The sequence below is a fragment of the Lissotriton vulgaris genome, chromosome 10 (assembly GCF_964263255.1).
Source record: "Lissotriton vulgaris chromosome 10, aLisVul1.2, whole genome shotgun sequence".
Taxonomy (NCBI): Eukaryota; Metazoa; Chordata; class Amphibia; order Caudata; family Salamandridae; genus Lissotriton; species Lissotriton vulgaris.
In genome coordinates this window covers 1,106,108,579-1,106,124,797 of record NC_141698.1, presented here as the reverse complement: position 1 = coordinate 1,106,124,797, position 16,219 = coordinate 1,106,108,579, and the positions used below count along the sequence as shown (strand labels likewise).

Here is a 16,219-nt window from a genome sequence, read left to right as displayed (position 1 = left end):
GGTAGTGGTAGAGTCCTATTAAATGATGAAATTCAGTTTACCAACCTCAGAAGGATTGAAGGCTGAGTCTGCCTTGTGGGGGTTCAAACTCATGGCCTGCAAATCACAGAGGCACGTGTTCACCTCACTGACCTTTCATACCAGCTGCCCCTGAGCTATCCTCTAAGTGCTCCATGGGGGTCTGCAGTCCCCATCCCTCTATGTTTTTTACCTCTATTTGTTTTCATAGCATGTCTGTAATTGTTACTCACCTGCTATAAGAACATGACTCTACCCCAATACCGACTTTATACTACTAATTGTTTACACTTGCAATGCCATGTCACAGTGCTTGTTACCAAAAGAGTGAAATAGCTCCCTTATCAAAACACAAACTACAACTTGCACTCAAAGAATGAAAAGAAAGAGAACCTTTTCATATGTGTCAATTTTTTCGTCCAAAGAAAATATGTTGCTCCTGACTCATAGGGAGAGATTAATACATGTTTAATCATTGTAGTACTGAAGTTTATTACAGGAGTACAGAAATGTAGCTACAAATTATTACATTCTATACAAATTGCTGACTGATAGTGAAAAATCTAAATATGTGTATACACATTTGAAACCAGAACACTCCTTCCATCCCACAGAGCAAGAACCCATAAATTTAACATGCACTGTCAAAGCCACCACGCTTGGAATGGGCAAGCATGCAATGGTTTTTATTTTTTATTTCCTATTTTCTTTGCAAATATATGCAAAACATTTTAAAGTTTAAAATTTTTAATAAAATCTAAAATGGTCCCAAATGAAGGTGGTAGGCATATATTTGCAAATACAATCACGGAACAGAGAGGCATAGGAGCGGGTGGACGGTTTGACTGTTTTACCATTCCAAGATGGCCTCCACTTTTGGCGCACATGGTGCCTGTCCTTGATATGTGCCAGGCTACGATGTGAGTATCAGTGTATATGTTATTATTATTTTTATTATTGTGTCATTTATAGAAGCGCGCAGCTACCCCAACGGGGTGTTCCGGCGCTGAAAGGAATGAGAAACAGTCTCTGTATACAGGAAGTTACTGGCAAAATAGGAAAGTTTTCAGAGATTTACGGAATTCGCGTTCAGAGTTACTCCTACGCAGCTCTAAAGGCAGTTTATTCCATCTTTGGGCGGCTCCCAGCTCAAAGGTTCTGCCCCGCGCACGAGCTGTTTTGAATCTTGGAGTGGCCAACAGGAGTTTGGAATTAGATCGAAGGGCTCTCGAGTTACAGTAGAGCCAGAGAGTAGAGCGTAGGTGGGCAGATCCAAGGCCCTTGGTGGATCGGTAGGCCAGTGTCAAGGCCTTGAACTCTATTTGTTTGCTCGTGGGTAACCAGTGCAATTCCCTCAAATAGGGTGTGATATGCTGCCTACGTGTGAGGCCTCCAATTAATCGCGCGGAGTCATTTTGTACCAGTTGAAGTTTCAGGCAGAGGCCTTTGGTCAGACCCAAATACAATCCATTGGCATAATCGAGATGAGAAATGATGAGGGCAAGAACAATGGTTTTTCTATTAGCGCTTGGGAGATAGTTTATTAATTTCTTTAGGGTTCTTATCTTAGAAAAACAGGCGGCTGAGACTGCATGGACCAGGTTTTCAAAGGATAATTTTTCGTCCCAACGCACTCCTAGGTTTCTAACAGAATCCTTAGGAGTGGGGGCTTGGCTCAGATCTTCCGGCCACCATAGGTTTGAGCTAAGTGGGGATGGCTGATTAAAAAAAGCACCTCAGTTTTACCTGCATTTAATCGTAAAAAATTAAGGTCCATCCATTTAGCAATGTCTCTCAGACAGGTTTTGAGGATTTCAAAGGCATTGAAAACCTGTCTGAGAGACATTGCTAAATGGATGGACCTTAATTTTTTACGATTAAATGCAGGTAAAACTGAGGTGCTCTTTTTTAATCAGCCATCCCCACTTAGCTCGAATTATGGTGGCAGGAAGATCTGAGCCAAGCCCCCACTCCTAAGGATTCTGTGAGAAACCTAGGAGTGCGTTGGGATGAAAAATTATCCTTTGAAAACCAGGTTAATAAAGCATTACTGCATTGACAGCCAAGTTTGAGGGGAAGGATATTTCACACACTTGGTCTGAGCCCACTCCACGGACCCTTCACCTAGGGATGCATTGGTGTGGTGTTTATTCAATGGTAAGGAATTTGCGATTAGAAGTAAGTTATGTACCTTTGGTAGGGCACTTTCTGGTGGATTCCTATCTAATTGCTGATTCCTCATTATCCTTCCTTCTCCCCGGTCTGAGAAGGGGCCTCTTTTTAACATCTAAAAAGGTTCAAAGTTAGTACCAAGCTCATTGTCTGCAAGAATTGTTCACTGTTAGACGGAGACCCGGAGGGTCGGCCGAGTACAGGGGGGAGAGGCCTCCGGTGAGGGCCGTCTCCGGCGATCGTACAGACAAGTAACTTCCCCCCCTCAGATGGACACCACACAAGGATGAAGTATACACACTTTATATAAGGTTCTTGAGGCAAGGTTATCAGCGATACAGTGGGGTCAGGACACGAGGGTCCTCCTAATTCTAGTCTCTGTAGGAAAAGGGGTAGCGGGACAGTCTTGGTACCGGTCTGGTATAGGGGGCACAAGAAGGAGCTCACAATCCTCGAGCTTAGGGGTCTGCAAGGTCGGGCCGCGGCAGCGCCAGCAGGCTAGGATGATAGTTCTCGGCAAGGAGGGCCGCGGCAGCGCCAGCAGGCCAGGACGAATGCTTTACGACGAGGAGGGCCGCGGCAGCGCCAGCAGGCTGGGATGATGGTTCACGTTGCAGAGGGGCCGCGGCAGCGCCAGCAGGCCAAGGTGGTGGTTCACAAGGATGGGCCGCGGCAGCGCCGGCAGGCCAAGACGAAGGTGCACGTTGCAGAGGGCCGCGGCAGCGCCAGCAGGCTTCAGAGGTGGTTCACAAGGCAGGGCTGTGGCAGTGCCAGCAGTCCGTCCAGGATGAGTTCTTCTCGGTGTCTCTCGACTCCCGGATACAACTGCCTTCCTGCTCTGCAGCTGCCCCAGTTATAGGTCTGGGCTCCTTTGATGTCCGGACCCTCGCACTTGGAGGTCGGGAGGTCCGGGATGAGGGAGTCCAGACACCCAGCAGGGGGGTGGGGCCAGCACCCGGGGATGCCGGGGGCGATCGACACCTGGCGGGGGAGAGCCATCGACACTCCTTCTCCCATTGACCTGCCAAGTGGTCTCTTCACCTCCTTGGTGGATGGTGGTGCCTCGATGTCGGGGCCTGGCCAGGCCCAGGGTTGGGGTTGAGTCGAGGCCACGTGGCCTCGTGATGCAGTGTCCAAAGATGGCGGCTGGGCCGGGGCCATGGTGCTGATGGGGGCCCGGGCTAGCCGATACTGGGGTTCTGTTGTGGACGGGTTGCGGGTTGCCTCGGTGGGTTGCCGGGATGGTTCTTGTCGAGAATACAGGGAGAGCAGGGTCCGGTCCCCATCAGGCGGGGAGGGAGCGGCCCTTCCACGAGGCCTGTCCAACATGCGTCCCCCCCAGCTGAAGGCAGGGAGAGTCACCCATCCTCTTGGGTACTCTCCTCGCCGAGGCGGAAAAAGCGTGACAGGCCGTCTGCGTTGGCGTGGTCCTGGCCTGGACGATGCTCCACAGTGAAGTCCATCCCTTGCAAGGAGATGGACCATCGCAACAGTTTTGGGTTCTCCCCTCGCATCTGCATCAGCCATTGCAGGGGGCGGTGATCTGTTTGCACCCGAAAGTGGGTACCGAAGAGGTAGGGCCGTAGCTTCTTGAGGGCCCATACCACGGCGAAGGCCTCGCGCTCGATGGTGCTCCAGCGCTGTTCCCGGGCCAGCAGGCGTCGGCTGATGAAGGCCATTGGCTGATCGACTCCCTCGGTGTTGAGTTGAGAGAGGACTGCCCCAACGCCATGATCTGAGGCGTCCGTCTGTACTATGAACTCCCGGCTGTAGTCGGGGGCCTGGAGCACGGGGGCGGTGCACATGGCGGTCTTCAACTTCTCGAAGGCCGCTTGACAGTCCGGAGTCCAGTTGACTGTTTTGGGGTTCTTCTTGGACGTGAGTTCTGTGAGGGGCCCCACAAGGCTGCCATAGTCCTTCACAAACCGCCGGTAGTACCCGGTGAGCCCCAGGAAGGCTCGGACCTCGGTTTGGGTGACAGGTGGTTGCCAGGACTGGATGGCAGCGATCTTGAGCTGAAGGGGGGCCACCAGACCGCTCCCCACTTGGTGTCCGAGGTAGGTCACAGACCCCTGGGCGATCTGGCATTTGCTGGCTTTGATGGTGAGGCCGGCCTGCCGGAGGGCGTGCAGGACTTCCCGGAGGTGGTGGAGGTGGTCTGCCCAGTGGCGACTGTACACAGCAATATCGTCCAGGTAGGCGGCGCTGAATTCTTCAAGGCCCACCAGTACCTGGTTCACGAGTCTCTGGAAGGTAGCTGGGGTGTTTTTCATGCCGAACGGCATCACCTTGAAGTGGTAGTGGCCATCCGGCGTAGAGAAGGCGGATCGCTCTTGGGCCCCTGGGGTGAGGCCGATTTGCCAGTAGCCCGCTGTCAGGTCGAAGATGTTCAGGTAGCGGGCGGCCCCCATGCGGTCAACTAGCTCATCCGCCCGGGGGATAGGGTGAGCGTCGGTTCTGGTAACGGCGTTCAGGGCCCGGTAGTCCACACAGAACAGGAGCTCGGGGGCAACGCCCGGGGCGGCAGCCTTGGGGACCAGTACGACTAGGCTGGCCCAGGGGCTGTCAGATGGCTCGATCACTCCCAGAGCCAGCATTTTGGTGACTTCGTTCTGGATGCAGGCGCGCACCCGATCTGGCACTCGGTAGACCCTGGGTCGAATAGGCGGACTATCCCCGGTGTCCACGTCGTGGAGGCACCAGGGGGTGACCCCGGGGGTGAGGGAGAACAGGTTCGCAAATTGTAGCAGGAGAGCCCTACAGTCTTGGCGTTGCTCCGGGGACAAGGCATCGGAGAGTCTGACCCCTTCCACGGAGCCATCTTGCTCACGGGTCCTCAGTAGGTCAGGGAGGGGCTCGGAGTCATCCTCTGTCCCACTATCGGTAGCCATCAGGAGGCTGAGCTCCGAGCGTACAAAGTGGGGTTTGAGTCTGTTGGCGTGGAGGACCCGTAGGGGATTCCGGGAGGACTCCATGTAGTCTAGGTAAGTGACGGGGCCCTTGCGCTCTATTACCTTGAAGGGTCCTGTCCATTTGTCCTGTAGGGCGCAGGGTTCGACCGGGGACATCACCCAGACTTGTTGTCCCGGCTCAAACTCGATGGAGGAGGCATGCTGATCATACCATTTCTTCATGTCCTCCTGGCTGGCTTCAAGGTTGGCTTTGGCGAGCTCCCTGAATCGCCGGGTCTGGTTGTGAAGGGTCAGGAGATACTTATATATATCTGGAGGAGTCTTCTGGGGGGCCATCTCCCATCCTTCCTTGACCAGGCTGAGGGGACCCCGGACGGGGTGTCCGTACAGGAGCTCAAATGGGCTGAAGCCCAGGGACTTCTGGGGGACTTCTCGATAGGCGAACAGGAGGCACGGGAGCAGCACGTCCCATTGGCGACGTAGGGGTTCTTCTAGGCCCATGATCATTCCTTTGAGAGTGCGGTTAAACCTCTCGACCAGTCCATTTCCTTGCGGGTGATAGGGGGTCGTGAATTTGTAGGTGACCCCGCACTGTTGCCAGAGAGACCTCATGTACTTCGAGATAAAATTCGTGCCCCTATCGCTGACGACTTCCCGGGGGAAGCCCACCCGAGAGAAGATCCCCATCAGGGCTCGGCCTACCACGGGCGCTGTCACAGTCCGAAGAGGAATGGCCTCGGGATAGCGGGTGGCGTGGTCCACCAGGACCAGGATGAACAGGTGCCCTTGTGCCGTTCGGGGGTCCAGGGGCCCCACAATGTCTATTCCCACCCGTTCAAACGGGGTGGTGACGACGAGAAAGGGTTGTAAGGGTGCTTTGGTCTTTCGGCCGCTCTTCCCGCTGGCCTGGCAGGTGGGGCAGGTCCGACAGTGGTTGGAGACATCATTTCGCATTTTGGGCCAGTAGAAGTGGGTCACCAGGCGGCTGTACGTTTTGTCCTGCCCCAGGTGTCCGGCGAGAGGCACATCGTGTGCCAAGTTTAAGAGGAAGTCTCTGAAGCGAAGGGGTACCACCAGCACCCGACTGGCCCCCAGCTCAGCAATCCTTTGCTCACTGTAGAGCAGGTCATTGTCCCAATAAATCCAGTGGGCCCCCGAGGTGTCTCCTGCGCTCTGGGCGAGGGCTTGCTGCCGGAGTCCCTCGAGGGAGGGACATGTCCTCTGCTCTTGTCGTAATTGTTCCTGGGTGGGTCCACCCTCTTGACGCCACTGGGCCAGTTCAGGACGGTCCCGGAGCCGATCGAGTCCTTCTGCGTTTTGTTCTGGAGGACTGGCTTCTAGGGTGGCTCCCTCTGGGACGATCAGGGGAGGAGGCTCTGGCCATTCGGGCTCTTCGGAACTGGGGATGGCGCGGGCGGCCATGGACCGGGTCGTTACGCAGGCCCATTCAGGGAGGCCCAGCATCCCCAGGTGCTCTCTTCTTTTGACGGCGGCCCAGGGGGAACTTTCGAGGTCGTTCCCCAGGAGGCAGTCCACGGGTGCATCATTGCGGACAGTTACTTTCAGCATTCCGGACACTCCTCCCCACTCGAAGGGGACGCAGGCCATCCGACACAGGCTTTCTGAGTTGTCGGCCGACCGTACTGGGCAAAGGATGTTTGGCAAGATCTGGTCCGGGGTCACCAGATGACAGCGGACTGCGGTCACACTGGCCCCGGTGTCGCGGAGGGCTTCAGCCCGGCGCCCATTAATGTTGACCCACTGGCTGTATTTCTGCGTGTTGGCGGGCAGGGGGGCCCGCGGAATCATGTCTCTTTCCCCTAGGCAGACCAGGGACATGGCGGCTGGTTCCCACTCGGGCTGGTTTGGCTCGTACTCTTCAGTATCTTCTTGGGTTTGCTCTTCTCCCAGGGCGGCGGCAGCGACCTGGCGGGGCATAGGGCTCTGGTTCTTTGGGCAGTTGGGATCATTGGCGTAGTGGCCGGGTCGCTGGCATCAGTGACAAGTAACATTGGCTCGGAAACCTGGACGCATCGGGGGGTTTCCCCTGCCGGCTGGGGGCGGGGCATTGCTGGCGGGAGCCACCGGGACGGTGTCCCTGCCCCGACCCTGGCCTCCTCCTCCCCCTCGGGGGCGATGGGGTCCTTGGGCGGCTCTGTTCTGGTCGCTGGGCCCGTTTCGGGTGACTCGGGTGCTTTCCCATCGGTCAGCGAGTTGCCAAGGTTCAGTCAGTTTACTGTTGAGGAGGTGCTGCCTGAGCTCGACGAAGCAGTTGTTAGAAAGGTGTTCCCACACAATAAGGTCGAAGAGTTGCTCATAAGTGGTCATTTTGCTGCCCTTGATCCACCCCTCGAAGGCTCTGCTAAAGAAGTTCACGTACTCCACCCAAGTCGTACCCGGGATCCGTTTGCAGTCGCGGAACCGCTGGCGGTACATCTCGGGCGTGAGTCCGTATCGAGTGAGGAGGGAGGCTTTCATGTGGTCGTAGGATGTCATTTGATGGTCCGGGAGTTGCAGCAGGGCGTCTCGCTCTTCGTTGACAAACCTCCCCCATAACCCGGCTCCCCAGTCGCTTCGGGGAATCCGGTGGGAGGTCATGGCTACCTCGTAGGCTTTGAACCATTGCTGGATATCATCGTTCCGGTAATACTCTCTGACGACATCCTTGGGGATGTGGACCTTTGGGTCTGTAGTGGCAGGAGTGTTCGGGCGCTCGGGGACCCCGAGATCTTTGTTCTGTTTCCGAATCTCTAGTTCCTTTAAGCCGCGCTCATGTTCGTAGGCTAGCTTTTTCTCTTCTAACTCTCTCTGTCTTTGTTTCTCTTCTCGCTCCTCTCGGAGCCGCAAGTGTTCCAACGTTATTTTTTGTTCCGCCAATTTAAGTTCTCCATCTAGACGAAGTCGAGCCAGTTCTAATTCATGGAGCCTGCTCTTTTCCCATTCTCGGACCTCCTCCGGGGAGAGACCCGATCTTCTTTCTTCCGTCGGAGTGGTGCTCGTTTCCGGTGCTTCAAGGCTTTGGTTTTGGGGTACGGCCGTACCCGTCTCCGCCCAAGATTCCAGGGCGTTTTTGAAGTCTTCTTTTGTGCTCAGTCCTGTGGTAGCAATGCCTAGTTCTATGCAGAATTGTTTTAGTTCTCTGTGGTTGTATTCTTCTAGTTTTTCCATCTGGAATTTACAAGACCACATTAACCTCCCAGGCCTATCTGGGGCATATAGAATTATATATGAACTGCCTATAAAGCGTCCAACGACTTATTTCAGTCGCATTAAATTGTGCTTCCTGTTGTTGTGTACCGTACTTTATACAAATAGAGACTTTCATTTGCCAACCCTAGGGTATGGTGTGATGAGGAAGCAGAGTGATCTTGGCTCCCCACTAGGAAAAGGCAACTTATACACTTTAGTTAACAGGGCTTGAAAAATCATAAAAATTGCACTAGACCTGCAGGTCTAGTACCGTGAAACATCTACTCGACCTAACTGAAATGCACTGTGGTCTTGTAACTTACTACAGATTCTTACTCCCTAATTAAACTACCACTAGATATACCATATATCGGTTACTTTCAACAATTTCAAACACAAACCACTTGGGTCCCCAAAATTAAACGTTTATTGCAAGATTTATTTTCTTGATATATTTAGCCTCATATACATGAGAAAGTGTGCAACAGACGGGAGTAGCATGAACACAAATCAACATGGGTTCCCTGGTGGTCTAGTGGTTAGGATTCAGTGCTCTTACCGCCGCGGCCCACGTTTGATTCCTGGTTAGGAAAGATGACTTTTGGGAGAGGTGTGGAGCAGCAGCCAGGGCGGCTGGCTCCGGAGTGCGTGGCTTACGGTTCGATCCCCAGCAGAGCGACAGATCAGTTCAGCATCATGTGACTCTGGGCAGTAGGTCACCTAAACTCCCCGACAGGCCCCAGGGCCTTGAGACCCTTACGGGTGATTAGTTTGCGCTTTACAAATACCGGGTTGTGTTTTTTTAACATGGATATCTCATCAATTAACAAGTATCAACTAAACAATAGCATACTGTGAATTCTGAGGTGACAAATCCATAGATGTGTGAAAATTATTGTCACCGAAGTTTCAACCTCACTAAAAGGCTTAGTGCCATTTCTCAGGACATGGGTCACTTGGATGTAGTTAATTATATGCCCGCCAGGAAACAATACAAACCTGCTTGTCCAAAGTTAGTCGACAAAGAGGATATTGTTGCAGTTTACTTAAAACATGTAATAGAGGTACTATTTGTTTCTCAGAATGTTGGCAAATGAATTTACCCAGATGTTATAGATTACAGGACGCTTCACCCAAACACTAGACAATGTGGCCACCGAGCAGTTGTCACAACCTGGTGCGCTGAAATGGTTCTCTTGAAGCCCATTGCTGCAGTTTGGATTTCATCACAACTCTCATATCTGGTGAACTGAAAAAGGCCCTGCAGCCCTCATAACCTGAGAATCCCACCTGCACAGTGGCCCAGACATTGAAGCTAAGAGTTCTTACCTGGCACTGCTGGACCAGGTGGGCCAGAAGGTCCAGGGCGGCCAGGAGGGCCCATGATGCCTGATGTTCCTGAGTCACCCTTTTCTCCCTAGGACAAAAAATACATTTATTTTTAAATTAGATGAACACATAAGCAAAGCCAACATTGTGATGGTTTACACCTTTGCACAATTATTTCAAAATAACAGCACTTTTCCTTGCTTTGCCCACATCCTTTTTTTTCCATCTCTTTATTAAGTTGTTCAATGAAGGGGGAATATGATAAAGAATAGAGAAGGAGCGATCCACCTCTTATAGCTGACTACTAATTTTACATCATCAGGACCCACACTGCATCATCCTCGCAGTAAGACATTCTGCACATCAACATTTTAAGTTCTTTCTACCAATTTATAATAAACACCACAGTGGACCTCGTCCTCCTGGTCCAACCAGAATCTGTAGTGATTAGGCATTTTGAATTGTGGCAGCCCCCAGCCAGGCTCATGCACAGCAATCTACAAGGTGAGAGAGAGAGAGTGTGTGTGAGACAGTTAGGAACAATAAGTAATGTGGTAAATATCTGTGGTGATTCAAATGAAATTGAAGACCTCTGAGGCGGAAGCCGGAGGTGGTGTAACTCGTGATTTTAAAACTGCTCATTTCTGATTATTTTACATTTGTTCAAACTTTGTGTCCATTGAGAAACCCACTCTGCATTTGTAAGCCCCTGCAAGCACTTACAGCGGATTTTAGCGCTGTTTCTTGCAGCGGACTTCACGGACGCCATCGCTAGCGTGAGGCCACGCCCACCCGTTAGGCCACGCCCACCCTCCCAGCCTATTAAAAGCGCTGAGTGCAAGCGCGCCTACTGAAATTGAAGACCTCTGAGGCGGAAGCCGGAGGTGGTGTAACTCGTGATTTTAAAACTGCTCATTTCTGATTATTTTACATTTGTTCAAACTTTGTGTCCATTGAGAAACCCACTCTGCATTTGTAAGCCCCTGCAAGCACTTACAGCGGATTTTAGCGCTGTTTCTTGCAGCGGACTTCACGGACGCCATTGCTAGCGCGAGGCCACGCCCACCCGTTAGGCCACGCCCACCCTCCTAGCCTATTAAAAGCGCTGAGTGCAAGCGTGCCTACTGAAATTGAAGACCTCTGAGGCAGAAGCCGGAGGTGGTGTAACTCGTGATTTTAAAACTGCTCATTTCTGATTATTTTACATTTGTTCAAACTTTGTGTCCATTGAGAAACCCACTCTGCATTTGTAAGCCCCTGCAAGCACTTACAGCGGATTTTAGCGCTGTTTCTTGCAGCGGACTTCACGGACGCCATCGCTAGCGCGAGGCCACGCCCACCCGTTAGGCCACGCCCACCCTTCCTCTCCTTAAATGTGCTTCCCACGCAAGCGCAGCGGGAGCGCCGTTTGCGCGCCGAAGGCACGCCTAAGGCAAGCCCGTCTGCGCCCGTCCGCGGTCGTACGCGGTCCAGGGCCACAACCCCTGCTCCTCCAGATGGCCACATACGGTGGAGCAAGCAGGAGCTACTGAACTCTTGCCGCAAAATCGACGATTCCTGCAAGCATAGTCTATGCGTGGAAAACGATATGGGTTGCGAACACTGTCACTTCTCATTCAACCATGGTAAGAATACAAACAATATGAACGATACCATACACTGCGGACTGCTTAACGTACGCTCACTGAGAAAACACAGGATTGACCTATACGATCTACTTACTGAGAACCAATGGGATCTTATGTTTCTAACAGAGACATGGATAGATAATGAGTCTACACCCTACGCCCTTGAGGCAACTCCAGGAGGGTATACTATACATAGACAGGACAGACCCACAGGCAGAGGAGGTGGCATCGCAATCATAGCTTGCGAAAACCTACGATGCCAGCTAGACAGCTCTCCCATCCTGGACAGTGAAGCAGGGAGCTTCAGTGTCAAAGTGAATAATAACTACACGCTAAAGGGCATATTAATTTACAGACCCCCAGGCCCCATAGCCAGGTTCGAGGAGAGTTTGGCTGAAGGAATCATGGAAACCGCACTATGCAATGACAAGTTTCTGGTACTCGGGGATCTCAATCTTCATCTTGATAACCCCTCAGACAACGTCAGTAAGAATTTTGGTCAGGCACTGAAAGCCCTCCAACTTACCCAACTTGTTAGAGGCCCTACCCATCAACAGGGTCATCTGCTGGACCCCATATTTGTCAACTGGGGGGAAGCGGAAGCTATGACCCCAATTCCCATTCCCTGGTCGGACCATTATTTGGTCCCTTTTTCCATACGAATCCCTGGAAGCAGACCCCCACAGCCACCAGTCATGTACCACCTCAAACGGAAATGGGCTACATTCTCTCAGTCCAAATTCTGTGCAGAACTAACGAAAGGAGGAAGCCCAGGAGGGAAGGATGCTGACACGGCCAATGCTAACCACTGCACACGCATTAATCAGGCACTAGACTGCACAGCCCCTTTGCTAAAAACCAAATCTGGGGGACGCATAAACAAAACTGCCCCGTGGTTCAACGCTGAACTTAGAGTTCAGAAAACCGCACTAAAAAGAACCGAAAGAGAATGGCGCAAGACTCTCTCTGAAGAAACCAGAAAGAATTATCTAACCGAGAGACGAACCTACCATGGACTACTCAGAAAGACTAAAACAGCATACTTTACGAATAGGATCAGTGAGGCTGGTAACTCGACGAAAGAGCTGTTTGCACTCTACAAAACTCTTTCAAGCGGAAACCCAGCTACTGCCCCCGATGACTGCTCGCCAGAATTGTGTGACAAAATCGCTGATTTTTTCTCAGATAAAATAACAAAAATCTACTCAGCATTCCCTACGCAGTCCAAAACCGGGGCAGACTTCGTTGAAAGCCCTAGGGAGAGGGGAGATAAACCTAGACTTACCAACTTTACTACCCCTCCCACGGAAGATCTTCTTAAAATCTGTAGGTCGGTGAAGTCGGGCTCTCCGAGAGACCCTACCACACCCAAGCGCCTGACGGATAGTCTAAGGGTACTAGAACCATACATTAGACATGTACTCGAGGTATCTTTTACCACCAAGACCTAGGGATTGGAAAAAGGCGGTTGTTCTACCTCTCAGGAAGAAACCCACCATCAGTTTTGATAAACTTGACAATCTCCGCCCAATCTCACTCTTGCCCTACCTAGCCAAGGTGGCTGAAAAAACGGTCAATAAACAACTAATGGACTTCGTGGAAAAGGCTGCCTTATTGCACGACACCCAATTCGGATTCCGCCCCCGCCACTCTACAGAGTCTGCACTGCTTACTGCAGTTGAGACCCTATGTCAGGGGGTAGATGAGGGACACACCATGGCCCTCATCCTATTGGACCTGAGTGCAGCGTTCGACACTGTGGCGCACGACAACCTGCTACAGTGTCTGAACAACGGAGGTATATCCGAAGCTGCACTCCAATGGTTACAATCCTTCCTGACAGGGAGAAGCTTCCAGGTTCGCCAGGGCGACCACTACTCGAGAGACAGAGGTTTGGGTCAGGGCGTCCCCCAGGGGTCGTCCCTGAGCCCAACCTTGTTTAATCTCTATGTCTCTCCAGTGGCTTCTATTGCCGTGAGTCACGGATTGAGCATTGTGTCATACGCCGATGACACGCAGCTGGCTATCTCCCTATCACGTGCACCCAGTCTTGCGATGGACAGTTTCAGGAACTGCATGCAAGAACTTGCAGCCTGGATGTCCACCAACTGCCTTAAGTTAAACGGCAACAAGACCGAGGTGCTCGTTGTGGGGGAGAACCCATCTGTTTGGTCATCGGCGTGGTGGCCTCCATGTCTGGATGAAGCTCCCATACCCCGCCAGGGAGTAAAAAACCTAGGCGTATGGCTCGACGCTGACCTATCTTTTGGACCCCAAATAGACTGAGTTGCAGGCGTCTGTTTTGGTGTCCTAAAAACCATAAGGAAGGTCTTTGACCTCCTTCCTATGTCAGCACGGAAAACACTGGTACACGCCCTTGTAACATCACGCCTAGACTACGGCAACCTACTTTACCTGGGCACCACCTGCAAAGCCATGAATCGCCTTCAGGTAATACAGAATGCGGCAGCCCGTCTCATCCTAAAAATCCCTAAACGATCAGACACCAAAGCCGCTCTCAAAACCCTCCACTGGTTGCCAGTAAAAAGCAGAGTGGAATTTAAAGCCCTTTGTACATGCCACCGCATCCTGGCTAAGAAATCTCCTATTCCTCACCAGAACTTAGTGACAAGGTATACACCTGCACGCGAGCTGCGCTCCTCATATGAGGGCCTACTTCAGGTTCCTAGGGTCAAAAGAGCCCGTATGGGCGGACGCTCCTTCCGCTACCTGGCTGCGAAAAGCTGGAATTCCCTCCCTCTCCATCTCCGTCTGGATCCATCCGAATCCAGTTTCCGCAAGAACCTAAAAACACACCTGTTCTCCAGATAGCGGATCACTGGTCGCCACTTCGCACAGAGCTCTTCAGTTGCAGCGCGGGGACACGCTTTGGCGTAACCAAGCGCTTTATAAGCTACCCTTATTATTATTATATTATATTCCTTGTTTTTGACTTATAGTTTTGGTTTTGTCCTGTATTGTGTTGTAGTATTTCTATAGAGCTTTCCTACCTCCGGCAAAGGTTCTAAAGCGCTTTGCTAATCGCATTTTTAAGGGTAATTGAGTCTACACTATGGGAAAAGCCAGGAAGTGATAGCCCTTGTGAAATGTAAGTGGTTCTTGACCTGATTTAGTTTGACAGTTTGGTTATGGTTTGCAAGTTTACAAAGAGAAGGAGCTCCCACCATGTTTGAGTTTTATGAAAGGTGGGGATTTTCAGTATCAGGACCATTCTTGTTCTGAGGACTCTCCTTTGGTTGAGTAGTCTAAGTTGCTATTGTAAGAAGCTAGCTCTCAGCCTGTTGATTGTCCAATGTGTGATGCAAATGGCTTTTCAGGATATCCTTATTGCAAAAGTGAAGTGGTTTCAGAGCAAGGTGTAACACGATCCCATCTGTTTAAGTGGAGGAATTATCTTCATGCAGTGTTTTCTATTTTTTGTAGTTTGCCTATTGATTTTCTGCTGGGTCCAAGGTTGAGTCCGTGGGGCACATGCATCAAAGGTTTTTGGTGAGCGCAAATGGTGCGATTCGCACAAATAGGCCATTTTCGCCCGCAAAATGCCGCAATAAAGTGTTAGGCACTCGCAATTAAAGAAATCACAATTTATTGTGATTTCTTAAATTGCAATTGCATTTAAGGAATCACAATTTGCGATTCCTTAAATGCAATGCTAGTAGCACGTAGAAATAGCGAATTCGCGATTTGGGACCACGAAATATAGAAAAATTACTCTGGTCTGTATTTTGCAAAAACTTTGAAAAATGCACTTTAGTGCATTTTTCAAGGTTTCAGGTTACACAGACTCATGCCCTTGGGGAAATTGTGTGCGCAACATGAGTGCACATCACAATTTCAGGGGTACAACAAGGTGTCATTTTGACACCTTTGCACCCTTGAAATTGATGCACAATTTGCGCATACCTATTGGTACGCGCAAATTGCCTGTAGGCCCATAGGAATAAATGGGAAGCCATTCCTTAATTGCGACTCGTAATTTGTGAGTCGCAATGTTTAGAAATCGCTATTTTAATAGCGCTTCCTACATGCATAGGCTTTTGAGAGCCCTTAATTGCGATTCCTTAATAATCGCAATTAAGGACTCGCAAACACTTTTCTTGATGCATGTGCCTGCATATGCATTATGCAGTACAGATATAACAAGCACAATAGGTACCTGTATCCTGAGTGAGATCTGATACAAGTACATGCACTGTAGGCTATTCATTATGTAGAAAGAATCTCTTGTCACTGTCTTGACTTGGAACAGAAAAGAGAGCACAGAGTCCATGATAACTCCAATGTGTTTCACTTTGGCCAAAGTGGTAGGTGGCTATCCCATTTCCTGAGGCCAAGAGGATATGGGGCTCCAGTTCTGCCCTAATTCACAGCAAGTATTTCAATATTTGTGGAGCTGAGTATGAGGTGATTCTTGAGCATCCACAATTCCACGGCTAATAGACATTCACATAGTCTTGAGGCTTTTGAATTGTGAAGGATGTTCAAGTTTTAGGATGATCTGGGTGTCATCAGCAAAGCTGTAGCAGGTGAGGTTAAAATAATTCACAAGATCAAGACGTTGAGGATTAAAGGTGCATAGTCAAGGCCTGGGGACACCTACTGAACTCAGGTATGATGCAGAATTGAATGGTAGTAGAGAGACAATTTGAAGCCTGTCCTTGAGCAAGGATGTTATCCAGGTGATTACTGACCCTGAATACTCTACTATCAAATGAACTTGTAATACTTTGGATTACATGTGACAGTGTGCTTTGCTTCTGTATTATTACTGAATTTAGGATTAAGAGCAGTTACTCTTGGGTCTTCATACACCCCATGGTAGCTGGGTGTACATACCATGTGAGCACCAAGTTACTTCAAACGATTACCTGCTAATACTCAAACCCCAAATTTATTGTTTTGGGTGTGAGATTTCTCAATGACAGCTACTATTCTATTATTTTGATGTCT

General features: G+C 50.6%; 1 protein-coding gene across 1 annotated transcript in view; it reads right to left on the bottom strand.

Annotated features, from left to right (window-relative positions):
• COLQ (collagen like tail subunit of asymmetric acetylcholinesterase) overlaps positions 1 to 16,219 on the bottom strand; it is a 367,702-nt gene that overhangs the window by 76,302 nt on the left and 275,181 nt on the right. Inside the window, exon 12 of the mRNA XM_086942196.1 lies at positions 9,621 to 9,708. Coding sequence (XP_086798322.1) covers positions 9,621 to 9,708 — 88 coding nt within the window. The remainder of the gene's footprint in view (positions 1 to 9,620; positions 9,709 to 16,219) is intronic.